The sequence below is a fragment of the Columba livia genome, chromosome 18, assembly GCF_036013475.1.
Source record: "Columba livia isolate bColLiv1 breed racing homer chromosome 18, bColLiv1.pat.W.v2, whole genome shotgun sequence".
Taxonomy (NCBI): Eukaryota; Metazoa; Chordata; class Aves; order Columbiformes; family Columbidae; genus Columba; species Columba livia.
The window spans coordinates 13,243,325-13,261,298 of record NC_088619.1 but is presented as its reverse complement, the minus strand read 5'-3'; the positions used below and the strand labels follow the sequence as shown (position 1 = coordinate 13,261,298).

General features: G+C 52.9%; 1 protein-coding gene across 5 annotated transcripts in view; it reads left to right on the top strand.

The window, feature by feature from the left end:
- The window catches only part of RNF213 (ring finger protein 213), a 47,336-nt gene that overhangs the window by 11,853 nt on the left and 17,509 nt on the right, over positions 1-17,974 (top strand). For 4 of the 5 annotated variants that reach the window (XM_065035133.1, XM_065035131.1, XM_065035132.1 and 1 more), the window contains exons 14-34: positions 16-171; positions 758-856; positions 1,585-1,707; positions 2,080-2,260; positions 2,835-3,008; positions 3,275-3,433; positions 3,717-4,333; positions 4,621-4,786; positions 5,351-5,568; positions 6,120-6,260; positions 6,457-6,618; positions 7,052-8,192; positions 9,289-9,482; positions 9,863-10,015; positions 10,669-14,262; positions 15,110-15,246; positions 15,473-15,568; positions 15,715-15,833; positions 16,332-16,454; positions 16,755-16,837; positions 17,577-17,724. In XM_065035133.1, the coding sequence (XP_064891205.1) occupies positions 16-171; positions 758-856; positions 1,585-1,707; positions 2,080-2,260; positions 2,835-3,008; positions 3,275-3,433; positions 3,717-4,333; positions 4,621-4,786; positions 5,351-5,568; positions 6,120-6,260; positions 6,457-6,618; positions 7,052-8,192; positions 9,289-9,482; positions 9,863-10,015; positions 10,669-14,262; positions 15,110-15,246; positions 15,473-15,568; positions 15,715-15,833; positions 16,332-16,454; positions 16,755-16,837; positions 17,577-17,724 (7,984 nt within the window). The remainder of the gene's footprint in view (positions 1-15; positions 172-757; positions 857-1,584; positions 1,708-2,079; positions 2,261-2,834; positions 3,009-3,274; positions 3,434-3,716; positions 4,334-4,620; positions 4,787-5,350; positions 5,569-6,119; positions 6,261-6,456; positions 6,619-7,051; positions 8,193-9,288; positions 9,483-9,862; positions 10,016-10,668; positions 14,263-15,109; positions 15,247-15,472; positions 15,569-15,714; positions 15,834-16,331; positions 16,455-16,754; positions 16,838-17,576; positions 17,725-17,974) is intronic. The other variant, XM_065035136.1, reaches the window with a different exon arrangement.

Below are 17,974 nucleotides of genomic sequence, written 5' to 3'. Positions count from 1 at the left end.
CTTCTGTGTGTGCAGCAGGTTCCAAGTGATGCTGTGCAAGAAGTTCCAATGGCAGAAGTATTTGCTGAGGCTCTGAGAGACGTTCGAACCTGGTTCAGAAATGCTTTAAACCAGAAATTAGTGAAAGAATATGTGGACCATGTGGCATTCTCTATTTTTTATGAACCTCAGGTTTGTCACCTTCTAATAATATGAATAAAAAGTGTTTTACCATATCTTAACCATATAGCCTTGAGTCTAGCGGCTCTGTGCTGGGAGCTGTGCTGCTGGGGCTGCTGAGGCTGGGGGGGGACAGGCCGTCTGGGCTCCAAGCTCAGAAGCTGCTGTGTCATAAACACTGTTGGGCTGAAAAGCGAAGGGCTTGGTTTGGGCTCGCTTTACTTCTCCTCTTTCTTGGCTGTTCCACGAGGTGTTGCTGGATGAGGAGCTGCCCCTGATAGTGGAGCTGGAGCTGTGTGTCCTGCTGGCTGTCTGTCCCTCAGGCCGTCCTCACAGCCCAACTGCTCCCAGCGCTCCTGGGACAGGCTCCAGCATCGAGGGGGAGATGGCTCATCCATAGCTCTCCTTGAGCAACAGGGACATTCTGATGCCTTTTGCAGCTCTGGGACTGCTCTTCCTTCTGGATGGACACATCTGGGAGGCGTGCAGGACTGTCCGAGTAGTGAGGGGTCTCTTGTCCACATAGCTCTTTTAATTTGCATATTCAGTTGTTAAATCTCAGCACTTGCAGTGTGTTGGTTTGTTTGCTCCCCTGCAGGCCTGGGATGAGCTCATGAAGATCAGCTTTCCAGACGAGCAGTTCACAAAGAGGTGGAAGGCGACTCTGCTGGCCGATCTGGCGAGGAGGATTCAGGAGGTGGGGGGACCACGGGCCAACTTCAGAGCAGACGCTCTTTGCTGTGCTTGGGGAAGAGTTGTAGAGCCTGAATGGGCACGTGAAAACACTGGCTCTGGTCCTAAAAATTGCCGTTGCTGTGATAAACCGTGTTGTGGAGGCTCCAAGACCGGACACGTCACCATAGGGTGCTGTGTTCCTGGGGCGCTGCTCCGCAGTGACCGCGGTCCCGCTGCTTTAAGGGAGACTGCGCGTTTTGAGCAGTTACCGCCCTTTCGTTGTTACGACCGGTGGGTGGGGAGCGAGCCCGGTGGGTGGGGAGCGAGCCCGCGGGACGCGGAGGAGCGGAGCTGGTGCTTGTCTGTCGTGATTCGTCGTGCAGACGTTGTGTTGTCCAGGCTCCCAACACACACACTGTGGAGGTCCCTTCTAAACTGAACTTGTGTATCTCCTCATCTCCTTTCCACATCAGTTGCAAAATTCTTTAAGCCATTGATTTTTCGTGGCGTAAATGGGAAACAAGTATTTCCTGGTGGAAGTAATCACACATTTCAGATGGGAAGATTCTCCAAGCGTTTGTGTTTGATCTCTTTTCCAGGCCCGATAGATGGGCTGACACTTGGCTCCCCTGGGGAACTTACATTTTTCATCTTAGGTCCTTTTGTTGTCTTACCAGCAGCACTTCTTCATGCTCTCACAACAAGGACTTTGGCAACTTTAAGATAAGGAATCTCCCTTTTGCCCTGTAGGAGACTCCAGTTAACCAGATCTTGGTGTACTGCTGTCAGCACTGCCGGTTAACACAACTTGACTCTTCCACCGAGGAGTGTTTCCGGAGTTGTGCCATCGAGGCTGTAGCCGTGGCTTGCCAGGTATTGTATTTTCCCTCGGGGCAGGAAAAGTCAGATTTCCTGTTGTGCAGAAAAGCTGTTGCATGGTACAGGGCTGCGCGTTGTGGTGCAAGGAGAGCTGCGCGTTCAGTCCCTTACTGCTCGAGTTGCTGTGGGTTAAGTTTGTTAAACCGACCGGAAAAAATATTGACAAGGAATCAGGAAATGAGAATCTGCTTATAAAGGGTCCATGAAAACCACTTGTGATGCTTTTGCCATCGTGGCTGCGGGTGTCGGCCGTGTCGTGTGGCTTTTTTGGGATGCGCCTGAGCGCTGGGGGTGAGAGCCCTTGGCACCAGCGCCCGATCCCAAACGCTGACATGTTCCTCCCCCCGTCCTGTGTGCCTTGTGCAGACCCAGAGCAACCTCCTGGAGAAGGTATCTGCCTACAACATGGTCCAGTTCAGCCAGCTCGTGTCGGCTATCATTGCCAAGTCCTGGCCGATGGAGAACGGGCAGTTGAAGGATGATTTTGATGAGATTTTGCACCACGTGCTTACGTGGCCGGACATCAAACATATCTTCAGCTTTAATGGTATGATGTTCAGTTACATTTATAGGAGTCAATGAAAAGCTGTTCTCTGCCTTGTCACTCCTACTTTGCAGAGCAGGAAACAAATATATATAAATTGTCCTGCTCTCGTTTTATTCTCTCTCAAAGCTCAAGGTGTTGAGGCTGGTTTTGCAGAGGAGGGAGCTGGCATTCCTCTCCTGCTAACCCACTGCAGCCAATTCAGGATTTGCTCTGGGCTGCTGAACCTGCAGATCGAGTGGATTTACAGAACATAACTTATCTCTCTGAGAAGTTCTACTATGCTGTTGCTACACAAAAATGCAAAAGTGTTTGCTGTGTGAAGGGATGCAAATGGCGTGCGTTTGTTCCACGGGTGTTCGATATGGGCTTTCCATGGGAAGGTTCCAGAACTGCTTTCCTGAGATCCTGGCCACTTATGTTCAGAGAAACACGAGGGGTTGGAGGGTGGTGGGATGAGCTCACGGGCTTTGGGGCAGGGATTCAAATGGGAAATGGAAGGACTCTGTCATGACGCAGAGCAGATCCTGGTTCTGCCTGGGTTTTGTGAAGTGGGGCTGCTTTGTTTCTGGAACAGGAACAAACACAAAGCTCCTGCAAGCACTTACGGAGGAGGCGAGGAGTGTCATGGCCGCGGCAGACTCCGTGTTCATGAGCGTCACCGATGACATCCTGAAGGGGTGGATCCGTGTGAAACATCTGGAGGAGATTTTCCAGCACGAGAAGCAGTTCATCTGCATCTGGGAGATAAGTAAGAGCCATTCAGAGGCGGCATTGTTGGTTTATGGCATCACTGTAGCGATGGATGGCCTGCTCTGTTAGCCTCCTTCAGTGATCAGTAACGCTAATTAGGTGTGTCAGCAGTTAGCTGTGCTGCCCTCGTCTCTGTCCCGTCCACGGCCAGTTTGTGCTGGCTGTTTCACCGAGGGGTCTGGCTGCTCATCCAAACCCGGCGGGGTGCGGGGGACGGGGTGTGGGGCGCATCTGCATTGTGACCACAGATGCGTTTTCTTTCAGAGCACCAGCAGCTGGTACCTGCAGAGAGAGAGCTGCTCCTGGGACAGCTGCGAGAGCTGCTGCGGAGGAGGCGAGAGGAAGTAACACTGCTCAGGGGAGAGCAAAAAGCAATAGGAACCTTCCTGAGCATGTGTAGGAAGGTGCAGGCGTCTGTGCAAGGTAGGGTTCTGGGGCAGCAAGTGAAACTGGCAACTGCAGAAAGCATTGTTTTCTTTGAAAACGGCTAGGCTTTGTAAACGGGTTTTATTCTAAACCACAGCAAGGCTGAGGAGGGGTGGGGGGAGTAAACCTGGAGCGTTTAAAGGATCAAATGAGTGCTTCTGCACCATAGATATTTGTAGGGTTCCTCGTGCCCAGCAGCACTCTGCAGCTTGGTGGATTAGATGAAGTGGACACAGGCGAGACACCTGACCCATCTCTGACCCATCTCTCTGTTTTAAAGTGGATGTAGGTGAAGTGGAATCTCAACACTCACAAGATCTTAGTTCAAAAAGACTAAATGCAGTTGTGGATGTGGAGAAGAGACCCCCACGTACCTACTACAGCTTGAGCCCCGCGCTGAAGGAATGTGCCCAGAAAATGCACAGTTTGAAGGACAGCCTGATCTTCCTGCGCTTCTGGGAGGAAGCAGCACAGAGGGCAGGAGAGGAGTGTGGAGGCTCGGAAGAGGAGTTTGGGAGCCTGGAAGAGGAGGCAGAGGATGATGATGATGTTTCCGTATTGGACCTCGATAACGTTTTCAGCTGTCTAATCTCCCCTTGCTTTGTGAGCTACGAAATGCTGTATGACGAGCTCAGATCTGGAAGTCTCACACTTTCTGCAGTTGATCGAATTTTTCAGGAATTCGCAAATCATCCTGAAGATATCAAAACTGAGCTAAATATCATATGTAAGCTTAGGCCTGAAGAAGACAGAGACTGGGTTGATCAGCGTGTTCAGCAGATCCAGCAGTACTATGAAATGCATTTAACTTTAGATGCTGCCAAGATCATTGCCAGTGTCAAAGAGAGTTTAAACCTCTCTGGTGACTTCAGTGTCCTGGAACACTTGTTGGACATAGTGAGTATCCCCTTGAGCTCGGTACTGTCGGGGCGCTGGCTGGAAAGCTTGGGTAAATCCGAACATTCACACATCTCTCCCAGTCTGTCAAGAGCCATGCCCTGTCCCAAAATGCCTATTTGGGATAAAAATGAAGTGTTCAAAGTGCTTTTGTGTAATCTTTCTTAAAAGAGAGAAGTGGTACCTTCTGCTTGGGGTGTGGCTTTGCAGAGGACTTTCCTTGCTGGACAACAGGTTGTATTTCCCATTTCCAGACCGAATGTTTGTTTGCACCTCTTGCTTTGTAGACAGAAAAGCTTGAATCGTACAAGATGCAGAAGCTGGACTCCATCAGCCCCGAGCTCATGCGCGCCAAGAGGCTGCTGGAGGGGATCACGGTGCCGCGCCGCGGCTGCCTCCGGGAGCTGGCGCAGCAGAGGGACTTCGTCAGCTGGGTCAGGGAAGCGCTGCAAGGTGCGTGCTGCTCCGCACACCCGCTCTGCGTGGGGACAGAAGGGACGGTTGTAAACCGTGTCCCCAACCGGCAGAAGGGATGCTGTGTCCCTGCCCCACCTGCTCTCCGCTTTATGCATTCACAGCTCCTGCTGTTGGTAGTTACAAGCACCTCGCAAGGGTTTCGGTGTGGAATGTGCTGTGAAATAGCCCATTTAAACATAGACTAGTTTGGGTTGAAGGGACCTTCAAAGCTCATCTTGTCCAGCCCAGTTATGTCAGAGAACAGAGGCCACCCGGTTAGTGGTGGGATTAGCTGTGTGTCTGCCAGCTCGGTTGTCTCACGCACAGAGACACGCACCCTTTGTACAGCTTCTGTCCTGGCAATGCGGAGAAAAGCCATGGCCAAGGATGTCACCAGTGCAGATGAATTGCCCAGTAAAGCTGCTGGCGGGATGGGTGGAGGGATGTTGCACAGATGCTGTTCAGAGGCATTCTTTCTGCATTTGCTGTAAAAGGTGGTGATGTGGAATTGCATTGAAGCCGCGTCACGTGTTGTTCATTCGCGTGTTTATCTCATTTAAGATATGAATGAACTGAAGGTATTTGTGGACTTGGCGTCCATCTCTGCGGGGGAGAACGACATGGACGTGGACCGCGTGGCCTGTTTCCATGACACTGTGCACGGCTACTCGTCCCTGCTCTACGAGCTCAGGCAGGAGTCAGGGTTCGAGGACTTCATGCGCTGCCTGAAGAAGCTGTGGCGAGCCCTGGACAGCGACGAGAATCTGCCCAAGAAACTGGTGAGTTCCGCGGGAGCGGGTCCTCTGCCGCCTCTTGTGTTGCTGCTCTCCAGGAGTGGCTGGAAGATGGAGTGCAAGGGGCAGATTGCACTGGTGTGGGGACATCACCGCAGCTCTTGTTATTGCAAGAAAAACTCTTCTGTGGCGCAAAAGTTCACTGCGGCAGCTGTGGCTGGTACAGCACAGGTTGCTGTGGAGTATTGCTGGTGCTTGAGGGTGTGATGTGGTGTAGCTTTGCTCTTGCAAGAGTTTGGAGGATGACGCAAGAGAGGGAAGGCAGGTGGCTGGGAACTCCATTTTACTCTTTGCAGCAGGGCATGTTTCTATAGCGAGAGGCACTGAAGCACAGTGGGCTCTGCTCAGCCTCCCGTGGTGCTGGTAAAGACCAGCTGTGCAGAAGGATCATGCCACGGCCAGCACTCGTTCCTTTCTTCCTTCCCCATCTGAAACTCGTGCCAGCCCAAGCTGTGTGTCCCGAGCACAGGTGTAATCCTGGAAAGAAGCGCCCGGTCAGAGTGACGAGGGCAGCGCTGTGTCTTCTCTTCCCATAGCGCGCATCGGCTCAGCAGCTGGAGTGGCTGCGGACGGTGAAGGAGAGCCACGGCTCGGTGGAGCTGTCCTCGCTCTCGCTGGCAGCTGCCATCAACAGCAGAGGAATCTACGTTCTCAGAGCACCAGCCGATGGCGGGAAGGTGAGGCTTTCCCTCCCGCAGACAGCACTGCTGGCGTGTCGGTGACCGTCAGGAATGTGCTGGAGCTGTTCTCCCGCTCTGCACAGTTCCTTTCTGGGGGCTGCTGCCTCCTAAGTGCTCCCCTTCCCGGGCGCAGCGCCGCCCGAGGAGCTGGAACCCCGGTGCACGTCAGCAATAATGACTTGTTTTCTGGCAGGTTTCGTTGGACACTGTCCTGCGCTTCACCCTCCCGGGGAGCTCCGGGGATAACGAGGCGTCGTGGAAATACTCTCTCGCAGAGCTCCGAGAACTGCAGAACAAACTGATGCTCATGTCAGCAAAGGGAGAGCAAGGCTTGGAGGTGGAGAAGTTCTCCGAGGTCAGGTTTCAAACCCAGCGGGTTACTGATGTTTAGGCTGCGGTTGCATTTTGCCTTGAATATCAGCTTTTAAGACTGTGGTTTACAGCTGAGTTGCTGGGGGTGAACGGTAGCGGGTCGGCAGGTGTTCCTAGCTCTGTGCTTCCCTGCCGAGGTGGAACTGAGCTGGACACGGGGCAGTGGGCCGGGACCCTCATCCTCTGGCCGCACTGGGGAGCTGCTGTGCCTTTGTAGGGAGTGGGGATTCCTCGCTGCCTTCCTGGGGATGCTGCTGTTAAAAAGCCACCGTCTTTTGTTGCAGCGCAAGGCCTGACACACCTGGCTGGGGACCAAAGCCTTTGTTTTGGTTGAAAGTCTTTCCCGTGGTTTCATGACTGGGACTTGTCTTGGTAGATCAGCTTAGGTTTTTTATCTCTCCTCTATCCTCACACAGATATTTTCCAATGTCCAAAGACTTGCACAAGCCTTTATAGACCTTTATTCAGCTGGGAACATGCTCTTCCGCTCCTGGCTCGCTCAAGTGTACTGTTCACCCAAACGACAATCCTGTGTTCTCATAGACTTCTCTTTGGGACCGATCCCAGTGCTGGAAGGGCAGGGAGATGCGGCAGCTGTGCTCCCGGGCCTCTGCAAGACGATGGAGAGTTTCCTGGAGAGCTGGAAAAGCTTCATGTATGAAAAACGATTCCAGCATTTCTACCTGAACTACTACACGGCTGAGCAGCTGGTGTATCTGTGCACAGAGCTGGGGCAGGGGACACCCAGCCAGGATGCCCTGATGATGCTTTCGTTCCTAAAACACAACTGCACTGAGCAGGATGTCCTCAGAGCCGCCGGGACCACGGTGCCTCCCGGCTCGAGGAAGGCTGTTCCTGACTTTGAAGTGATGCTGGATGGCGAGAAGGACCTGAGCGCGTGGCTGCAGTGCATCTGGGAGTGCTACATGAGCAACATGGGCTCCTTCCTTCCCGGCTGCCTGGACGTGGACACGCTGGGCGGGTGGCTGGAGAACCTGGCCAGCGCGGACAGCGAGCGCGTCACGCGGGACTTTCCCCGGGACCTCCTGTACGTGGGGCAGCCCAACCTCATCACGTGCCCTCGCTCCGAGGTGCTCACAGCGGCTCTGGCTATTTACATGAACAGCCCCCACCAGCCCCTGCCCACTTTCGATGAAGTTCTGCTGTGCACCCCGCAGACCAGTGCTGAGCAAGTGGGGCTCTTCCTCAGGAGGTGCCTCATTCCCTGCGGGGGAGGAGGGAAGATTTACAGCATGCTGTACGCAGATGAGCTGAGTTACGATGTCAGCTGCCGAGCGGAGGAGCTGTTCCAGCACCTGCAGCGCTACAACAGCACCTATCGCCTCGTCATTCTGTGTAACTCTGAGAGGGAGCACAGCTACATCCCGTCCGTCTTCAGCCAGTACAAAGTGCACATGATCCCCCAGAGGCCGCTGGCCGAAATCCAGCGGTACCTCCAGCACCACTACAGAGTCGCTCGGCCTTCGAGTTCCGCTGCCTCTGTGTTCAAGGACAACATGAGTGTTGGGATCGTGTCCTCCAAAAGAGCCGGTGTGGGTAAGATGTCACAGTGACGTGGGGTCTGCTGAGTGTTAAAAACCAGAGCGGGGTTCACCTTGTTGGGTTTTTTGCCCAAGTCATAAGCATCTGGGCAAAAAGAGTGATCTGGGCAATAGCCGCTGGGGTGAGGCGAAAGCTGGGAGGACATTCTGTCCCGAGAGAGGCATCTCTAGAGATGGTTCATCTTGTTAAGCTGACACTCGTCTCCTTCTACTGACTTACAGAATTAATGCAAACCAGACAGCTAATGCTGGATAAGATGAATCTGACCTCCTGAGGGTAAAATACGCCTGCAGGAAAATACATGTGAGGTGGGCCAAGGGTTGTAAGGTCTGCCTGCTCTTCTTGCATAGGAAATGGTTGTTGGCTGTCTCTTAATGCAAGAAACTGGAGGGTATTAAGTGAAACTACTTGGCAGGCTGAAAAGCAAACAGAAGAAGGTGGTTATTCAAACAGCGCTTCATTAAATTGTGGAACCCAGAGCTTTACACAGGCTTAAAAAGTGATTAGATACAGTTGTGAGAGAAACATCCATCAGGGCTATAAAGCACAAAGGTGTTACCTCTGGCACTGGGGCTCCTGAGCTGCGAATCACTGAGAAACTGCTGGGGAAGGGCTGCCGTGTGTCAGCTGTGCCCTCAGCACGCTCCGAGCTGCTGTCCCGGCGCAGGTCGGCGGCCCCGTCGTCTCCTGTGTGAACTTCGACTGGCAAAATTAATTTCTACAGGAGAAGATGGGAAACTTGAGGGTGCTTTTGTCTTTCACGACAGCTGGGTTTTTTGCCCTCCATGTTCTGGCTTTAGAGACAGCCACATAATCAAATAGATCCAAGTCCTAATGGAGTGGAGGCTTTGGGCGGCCGCCTGAGCAGCCAGCACAGCTGCGGCTCCGGTTCCAGGAGGCGGCTCCGGTTCCAGGAAGCGGCTCCGGTTCCAGGAGGCGGCTCCAAGCAGCGCCCCCATTCTCCTGCTGGGTGTCTCTTAGAACGTTCGGAGGTCTCGGAGGAGTAGGGTGCTTAGCATTTGATATTCTTCATTCAGTTATGACCCTAATATGATGTATTTTATATTGATGGCTTTTTTTATGATACCAGGGAAATCTCTGTATGTGAAGAGGCTACATGAAAAACTGCGAGCAGAGCAGCCTGACTGTACGGAACTTCTGAAAACCATCAGACTCATTGAACCAGAAATAGATGAAGATAAAGTGCTAAAATCTCTTCTGCCTTTTCTGAAGAGAAAGCACCAGACAAAGCCCATGATATTCCATTTTGATATCACCTCTTCAGTAAGTACATCCTCCAGTGGGTGCCTTGTCCAAAAGTTCTGTGTGGATCCTTGCACAAATTATTTCTTTAAAGCTTTTTTTTCTTAGCAAGCCATTACCCTGGGACATGTTTTCTAGTTACTGTGTAAGTAACATGAAGAACTCTTTACCATCAAGGTGCTTGATCTCTGGAACAGGTTGCCCAGAGAAGCTGGAGTTTCCAGCCTTGCAGCCATGACAAACCTGCCTGGTCGTGGCCTTGGGCAGCCTGGTCTAGCTGAGCTGAGCCCGCCTTGAGCGGGGCTTGGATGAGATCTCTGGAGATCCCGGTCGCCCTCAGCTCTTCCACCGCTCTGGGGAGCCATGACGAGTAAATGTATTTGTGTCTTGTCTTGTGGCAGGTACAAAGCGGAGTTCCAGAGTTTCTGTTCAAGCTGTTGGTTTTGCAGTATCTGACAGATAATAACGGAAATATGTGGCTGCGACAGAAGTGCCATTTGTATATCATTGAAATCCTTGAGGTATCACCAGTGCCAAAGAAAACAGCGAGACATGTACGTACACTACAGTTCTTTGAACTCACGTGTTTGTATGTAACTGCAGATGGGTCTCGAGGCTATAACTAGACACAGGGCAGGGATTCCTGCCCCTCTCAGCGTGTGCTGGGCATCCCTTACAAAGCCATGTCCCTGGTGTCGGACCGAGTGACATGAGAACTAGGCGGTAAGCGATACCTGTTGTGATTTCTTGTGGTGGTGATTTCTGAAGGCCTGTTAGTCCAAACCTCGCTGGCCCCACTGTAACGTTTATAGGAAACAACAATGCAAAAATCTAATTTTCCTTGTGTTGCTTTGCATGTTTGAAAGTACAAGAATATTTCTATACAGCTGTAAGAACAGAGTGTAGAAGTGACAGGGATAGATGACAGTTTCTTGGGCTCAGTTTTCTTTGAGGTAGCGCTGAGAAGAGGCTGGGGTGACAACAGACAGGACGGAGACTCTAGTGGGAAATGGGATTAGTTGTTTTGATTCACTTCAAATGGAAGAAGTGATGCATGGGGGAACAAGTGTCACGGTTGTATAGGTTATCCGCTGTTACTTGGTTGGGTCTGTGACTTTAGGCAAGAATACTGCTAAGAACAGATTAAATAAACTAGAGAATAGGGCTACACCTTTGTGATGACAAACCTTCTTTTAATTTATTCCAGATGTCAGCAAGCCAGAAGTTTAATTTCTTTGATGTGTTCCCGAAAGTAACGTGCAAGTCTCCCAAGGAAGTGCTAGAAATGGAGACGCTTGGGAGCCGGGCTGGGGATGGTTCGGACCCGGGCATGGACGGGGAGGAGTTCTGCAGCGAGGCTTTCCAGAGGCCGTTCCAGTACCTGAGGAGGTTCGATCAGGGCTGCGACCTGGACGCGTTCTGTTACGAGGAGCGCGCGGTGGAAGGGAGCCCGGCCGAGTGTCTGCAGCAGCTCCTGCTGCACTGCGGGATCGCCGACCCCTCCTGGGCAGAGCTCCGAAACTTCACCTGGTTTCTCAACGTCCAGCTGAGAGACTGTGAAGCTTCGGTCTTCTGCAACCCCGACTTCGTCCAGGACACTTTGAAAGGTTTCAAGAACTTTGTTGTCACCTTCATGATTTTAATGGCGAGGGATTTTGCAACACCTTCCCTCAACATTTCCGATCAAAGTTCAGGAAGGCAGTCGTCCCACCTGGAAGATGTTGCAGAAGAAGATCTCCTTCCTTTCCGCGTTCGGAAAAAGTGGGAGTCTGAGCCTCACCCTTATTTGTTTTTCAATGAAGATCGTATATCCATGACGTTCATTGGTTTTCACCTTCAGCCTAATAGCAGTGGTGGTGTCGATGCTGTTCATCCTTTAAATCACAAAATTATCAAGAGAGATGTCATGACATTGCAGTTGTACCAAGGCTTGTTACTCCAGAGAGTTCCCTTCAATGTTCAGTTTGATGAGCTGCCTCGTCACGAGAAGCTAGAAAAGCTTTGCATGGTTTTGGGAATCCCTTGGGTCATAGACCCTGACGAGACGTATGAGCTCACAACAGACAACGTGCTCAAGATCTTGGCTATTGAGATGCGGTTCAGGTGCAACATCCCGGTTGTCATCATGGGAGAAACAGGCTGTGGGAAAACCAGACTTATAAAGTTCCTGTGCAAGTTACGCAGCAGCTGCGCAGAGGTGGAGAACATGAAGCTTGTGAAAGTCCACGGGGGTACGACTGCGGAGATGATCTATGCCAGGATCAAAGAAGCAGAAGCCCTTGCCAAAGCCAATAAGGAGCAACACGGGTTGGACACTGTCCTCTTTTTCGACGAAGCCAACACAACAGAGGCTGTGAGCAGCATCAAGGAGGTTCTGTGTGACCACACGGCCCAGGGGCAGCCGTTGGCCTCTGGCTCTGGCCTGCAGATCATAGCAGCCTGCAACCCGTATCGCAAGCACACGCCAAAGATGATTCAGCGCTTGGAATCAGCTGGGTTGGGCTACCGCGTCAAAGCCGACGAGACGAAGGATAAGCTTGGCTCTATTCCACTGAGACAGCTCGTGTACCGGGTCCACGCGCTCCCACCCAGCATGATCCCGTTAGTGTGGGATTTTGGGCAGCTGAACAACTTAACCGAAAAAATGTACATCCAGCAGATAGTGCAGAGGGCGACCGCGCACGTCCCGATGCAGCGGGCCGAGGCCGAGGTCGTGACAGAGGTGCTTTTTGCTTCCCAGCAGTACATGCGGCAGCGGGACGACGAGTGCAGCTTTGTGAGCCTGCGGGACGTGGAGCGCTGCGTGGAGGTGCTCAGGTGGTTCCACAAGCACAGTGAACTGCTGCTGGGGGAGCTGGAGAAGTACCTGGCCGAGAAGAGGGCTCCGAAGAGCCCTGCCGGGAGAAACACCGTGTTCTGGGCCTTGGTGCTGGCCGTGGGGGTCTGCTACCACGCGTCCTTGGAGAAGAAGGAGGCGTATCGGAGCGCGATCAGCCAGGTCCTGCCAAAGCCTTATGATACCCAGAAAAAGATTTTGGAGGAAATCTCCCTGATGCAGGACTTGTTCCTGAGTGGCGTGCACCTCCGAGACACCATAGCGAGAAACCTGGCCCTGAAGGAAAATGTCTTCATGATGGTCATCTGCATTGAGTTGAAAATCCCTCTTTTTCTTGTTGGGAAGCCCGGGAGCTCCAAATCCCTTGCGAAAACCATTGTGGCTGATGCTATGCAGGGCCAGGCTGCGCCTTCGGACCTGTTCAAGGACCTGAAGCAGATTCATCTGGTGTCCTTCCAGTGCAGCCCTCTCTCCACGCCGGAGGGGATCATTGGCACGTTCAAGCACTGCGCTCGGTTCCAGGAGGGGAAGAACTTGGACGAGTATGTCTCGGTGGTGGTTCTGGATGAGATTGGGCTGGCGGAAGACTCTCCCAAAATGCCCTTGAAGACGTTGCACCCGCTGTTGGAAGACGGCTGCATAGATGACGTCCCCGTTCCTCACAAAAAGGTTGGCTTCATTGGGATTTCCAACTGGGCTTTGGACCCCGCTAAAATGAATCGCGGCATCTTTGTCTCCCGCGGTGACCCCAGCAAAGAAGAGCTCATTAAAAGTGCAGAGGGGATCTGCTGCTCAGCACGAGGGGCTTTGCAGAAGGTCGAACAGTATTTTTGCCACTTTGCAGATGCGTACGAAAATATTTGCAAAGCCCAGGACAGGGAGTTCTTTGGTCTGCGGGACTACTACAGCCTCATAAAGATGTTTTTTGCCTTAGCTAAGAGTTCCAAAAGTGATCCGACACCTCAAGAAATAGCTGAAGTCATTCTTCGTAACTTTGGCGGCAAAGATGATGTCAATGCCTTGGAAATATTCACCTCCCAGTTACCAGAAAAAGGAGCAATACGTGCTTGTGACATCAGTAGAACTGAGCTGATACGCCAAAACATTAACAGCGATGGTCAGGATGGTGATTGCAGGTACCTGCTTGTTTTGACTGAGAACTACGCTGCGCTGCAGATCCTCCAGCAGGCTTTCTTCACGGCCCGGCAACAGCCTGAAATTATCTTTGGCTCTAGTTTCCCTAAGGACCAAGAGTACACCCAGATATGCAGGAACATCAACCGAGTGAAGGTCTGCATGGAAACTGGCCAAATGGTTGTGCTCCTCAACTTGCAGAACCTTTATGAAAGCCTCTATGATGCCCTCAATCAATACTACGTGTATCTTGCTGGCCAGAAGTACGTGGATTTGGGGCTGGGCACCCACCGGGTGAAGTGCCGCGTGCACCCGAAGTTCCGTTTGATAGTCATCGAGGAGAAGGACGTGGTCTATAAGCACTTTCCCATCCCGCTGATCAACAGGCTGGAAAAGCACTACCTGGATATCAGCACTGTGCTGGACAAGAGCCAAAGAGAAACCGTCAAGGAGCTCAAGAAGTGGGTGCAGGAGTTCACTGCAGCCAATACAGAAGAGCACTTCATCAGCCAGCAGAAGTACAGCCCTTCAGACGTCTTTGTGGGCTACCACCCCAACACCTGCGCCTCGGTGGTCCTGCAGACCACGGAGAGGCTGAAAGCCACGTGTCCTCCGGCAGAGCTCGTGTCCCGCGTGAGGAGCGGCGCGCGGCTGGCCCTGCTGAACTGCGCCACCCCCGACGCCGTCGTCCGCCACTGCCACTCGGTGGGCTCCTTTATGGCCGACTCTCTGGCCAAGGTTTACTTCAAGCAGCAGCAGCACACGTCGTTCGCCGACTTCCTCCGAGCTCAGGTCCACGCTGCCTCTGGGAACCAAACGGTCTTTACAGAGGTGAGTATCCTGCAGCGTCCTCTCAAGCCCTCCCAACCCGCACCGAGGTTTTTGGTTTCTGCTGCTGGGGCTGTTATCGCTGCACCCGGAGAACCTGGCGGCCACCTTCCGCTTGCCCACGTGTGCAGAGGCGGGTGTTTCAGCAGCGGTGCTGTTGCATCATGGAGAATCGAATACCTCCACCACACGTGAAGCGGTATTTGATGCTTCATGGCAATGGGTCTTAAGTGAGTTTGGGGAGCTGGTGCATGTCTTCACTTGAACAGTAGTTCTGCCTCCATGGGCACAGCCAGCAAAACAGGCTCCTGGCTGCAGAAAAAGTTGTCAGGAGCCTTGGAACCCTCATTTCTTTGTGTCTGCCTTTGGTCTTAAAGATACTAAAGATTTTAACCCAGCTAAGCCACAGACAACCAGAGATCTCGTGGGCCTTTAATGCAATAGCTCTGTTTTACTTCTGCCTGCTACCAAAACTGAAGAACTTCAGCCGAGATGGGCTGGAGAATTTCCCCCTCTCAATGCGCTTCCTCCTGGGGGTGTGGTGGGGGACAGCGGGGGGGTCCACGAGACACGGGGGGCTCACCAGCTGCAGGGGGTTCAGGAGACGTTTCTCAGCGCCTTGCCGTGCTGCCCTGTCTGTGGCAGCACCGAGAGTCATTGTGTCCAGCTACCCAGCAGTGGCCCGGGTTGGTCTAACAGCCCGTGTTGAACCTTTTCCTACTAGTAGGGCAAAAAATGTGGATTTTTTGGGGTGCTCCACAGCAAGTTAGCGGTGACTGGGAGGACAGATCAGTGTCTGCCTTTTTGCTGCGTTCCCGGGCACAGCACAATCTCCGTGTCGCGCTCCCAGGTCACCACCTTCTCGCGGCTCCTCACCAGCGCGGACGCCGCTTGCCTGGAGAGGGAAGTGCAGGGCAGAGCGCAGAGGCCGCAGATCCTGTTCCTGCAGCGCTTCGACACCGAGTTCTCGTTCCTGAAGCACGTCCGGTGAGTCTGGGGGTGCGCTGTCCCGCTCTGTGCGGGCTGTCGGCCGCGGGTCCGCGTGGGCAGGACAGCACGAGGAATGTGACATGTGTATTTTTCTGTACCCCAGCTGCAAGTCACATGAGTGTTTCTCACCCTCTTCACCGATCTTCCCTCATTTTCCCACAACAGTCTCTAATGTTTGGGTTTTTTTGTAGTGACTTCTTTGAAATGTCCTTTCCCTCTTTAGAGATTTCCTTGGTGCCACCTCAGGAAATAAAGTCCTTATAATCCAGACAGACTTTGAAGATGGCTCCCAAAACGCGCAGCTCGTGGCCTCAGCCAGGTGAGCGAAGCGTGAAGTGGTTCCAGCTGGGTGTTCCGCTCGGCTGCCCTGTCTGTGCACGGGGAGAAACCGCTCTCACCGAGGAAAGACTTGTGGTCTCCGCTTCTGTCTCTGTTTGATCTGTCAACGGCATTTCCTCTTTGTAGATACACGGTTGTTAATGAGCTCAACAAGGTGGACCTGGGAGAAGTCTCTGTCTTTGTTTACTTCATTATGAAGCTTTCCCGGGTGGAAGGAGGAACGTCCTACGTGGGGTTCCATGGAGGTGGGTCTGGTCTCCTCGCTTCCTAAGTGGCTTCAGGCAAACGGAGCAACGTTTCTCTTGTTCACCTTCCTTTTTAATAATTAAAACCTGGAATCGGTGTGTCCTGTGGGTTGTCAGAGCAGCTTTCCCACCCCATGGGCATTGCTCTGGGGGTCAGGACCTCCGAGTCGCGGTCTCCTCTGTGAGAGCCCACGGGCACCGGAGCGTTCTGCTCAGCCTGTGAGCAGCAGGCAGACCCGGTGGGTGCTGCTGGCGTGTTGTCCTCCAGCAGACACCCAGTGCGTGTCCCGCTGTGTGCGGTGGGCTCTGAGCCCCACGCCCGTTGGTCAGGGCCGCGTGTGTTGGCGTGTTCAACAGGAGCTGCTGCTTTCCCTTTCCACATCAAGAATGACAGAATGTGAACTGCTGCCCCAGAGCTGCTGGGGGAGAACTCTTGGGAAGCTGTTCCAGAAGAGTGTGCTGCAGGCATGGCAGGAAGTTTTGTTCCTCTGCCCTTAGGCCTGTGGCAGTCAGTGCATATAGACGACCTCCGCAGATCCAAAGACATGGTATCGGACATGACAGCCCTGCAGAACCTCACCATCAGCCAGATGTTCTGTGAGCACTCAGCTAAAACCAAAGGTGAGCTGCGTGCTGGTGTGGGGACGGGAAGAGCGGAATGCGCCCCCAGACTGGTGCTAGTGGAGCTTTTGCCTGGTACAACATATCTGTTGACTTTCCTTGCTCAGCATCTGTTTTTCTAGGGGGGTCACAACATGACTACCCTGGCAGCTGCAGCTGTGTTTAGAGCAGCTTCTCATGCAGGTGATAATGGATCTCTGACAGATGTTCTGCTGCTCTGGGATGCTGTTGCTAAATAAACCCTTATCTGACTGATGCAGAAGGGTATCGTTTCTTTCTATCAACAATTCTACACTTCAGTTGCAGCTCTGCCTGTGAGTGGTGAAGAACAGGAGGAAAACAAGGAGGTTCAAACACGGGAGCCCCAAGCAGAGCACTGTGAGGTCAGTTCAGGACACGTTGTTGGCTTCTCAGCTGTCGGTACAGCTCTCTGCTCTTTGTCACCCGTCGGTGCCCTTTGCATCCTCATTCACTTGAAAGCCCTCAGGAACAGTATTTGCATCAGGAACCTTAATGATCAGACACAAATTTCTCCCCCTGCTGCCCAGTCAAAATTGGCATCACTGAAGAAGTAAACTGTTCTAAGGACCCTCTGATTCCCTAGTCACTTCATACTCCTAATTTGTAAAAATCGGTTTTCAAAGCTCTGTTGTCTTTCTGTACCCCAAGGCTGAGGTGTCTGTGCGGCGCCGGCGCTCCGGCTGTGAGCGCCCCGTGCGCTGGAGCCGTGCTGAGCAGCTCCCTTGCCCTGCGCGGCTCGGGGCGACTGCGTGTGGCTTCTGCCCTTTGCGCCTCAGCATCTCCAGGGAGGGGCATGCTCCATGGTCATACTTATCATTTCCACTTCCCAGGCTTCCCGAACTGCCAAGTGTTCCCTCACAGGAACCTCAGTACAAACGCTGTGTTACATGCTGATTTGAAAGGGTCACAGCAGGTGCATCGTGTGCTTGAGAGCAAAAGAAGAACTTGGATTTGCAGCCTGAGATGAGGAAAACTGGGAGCTGGGACGCAGGGGCACAGGCGCTTTCTAGAGAGCACTACAATCATTTTGAGAGGGATGGGTTGGGGAAAAAGGGTAAAACTGAAGAGGAATGAACTAGTTTTCATGCTGTTCCTGTGAAGGGTGAAATCCTGGACACCACTGTTCTCCTGAGGACCTGTGTACAAAGCGCTGTGGGGATGCTGCGGGACCAAAATGAAGATCTTAGTCGAAGCACAAGGCGAATTAAGATTCTCCTTGGCCTCCTGTCCAAAGAGAATGACCTGAAAGGTACATGCTCCCTGGCTGCAGCAGGTGCTGCCCTGGGCACCCAGGGGACCAGAAACACACGGACCTTCACTCAACGGTGCGCCAAAGCTCAGAGGTCCTTGCTGTGGTGTTCACAAGGGGGATCCCCCAGGCGGTTTCCCCAGAGCATGTGTCTGTGCCCCAGGCTGTCGCTTCTTTGGCTGCAGGGCTTGTCCTGGAGCTCAGGCTGTTCTAGCTCTGGTGGTGGTGGTGGTGTTGGTTTTGGGTTGGT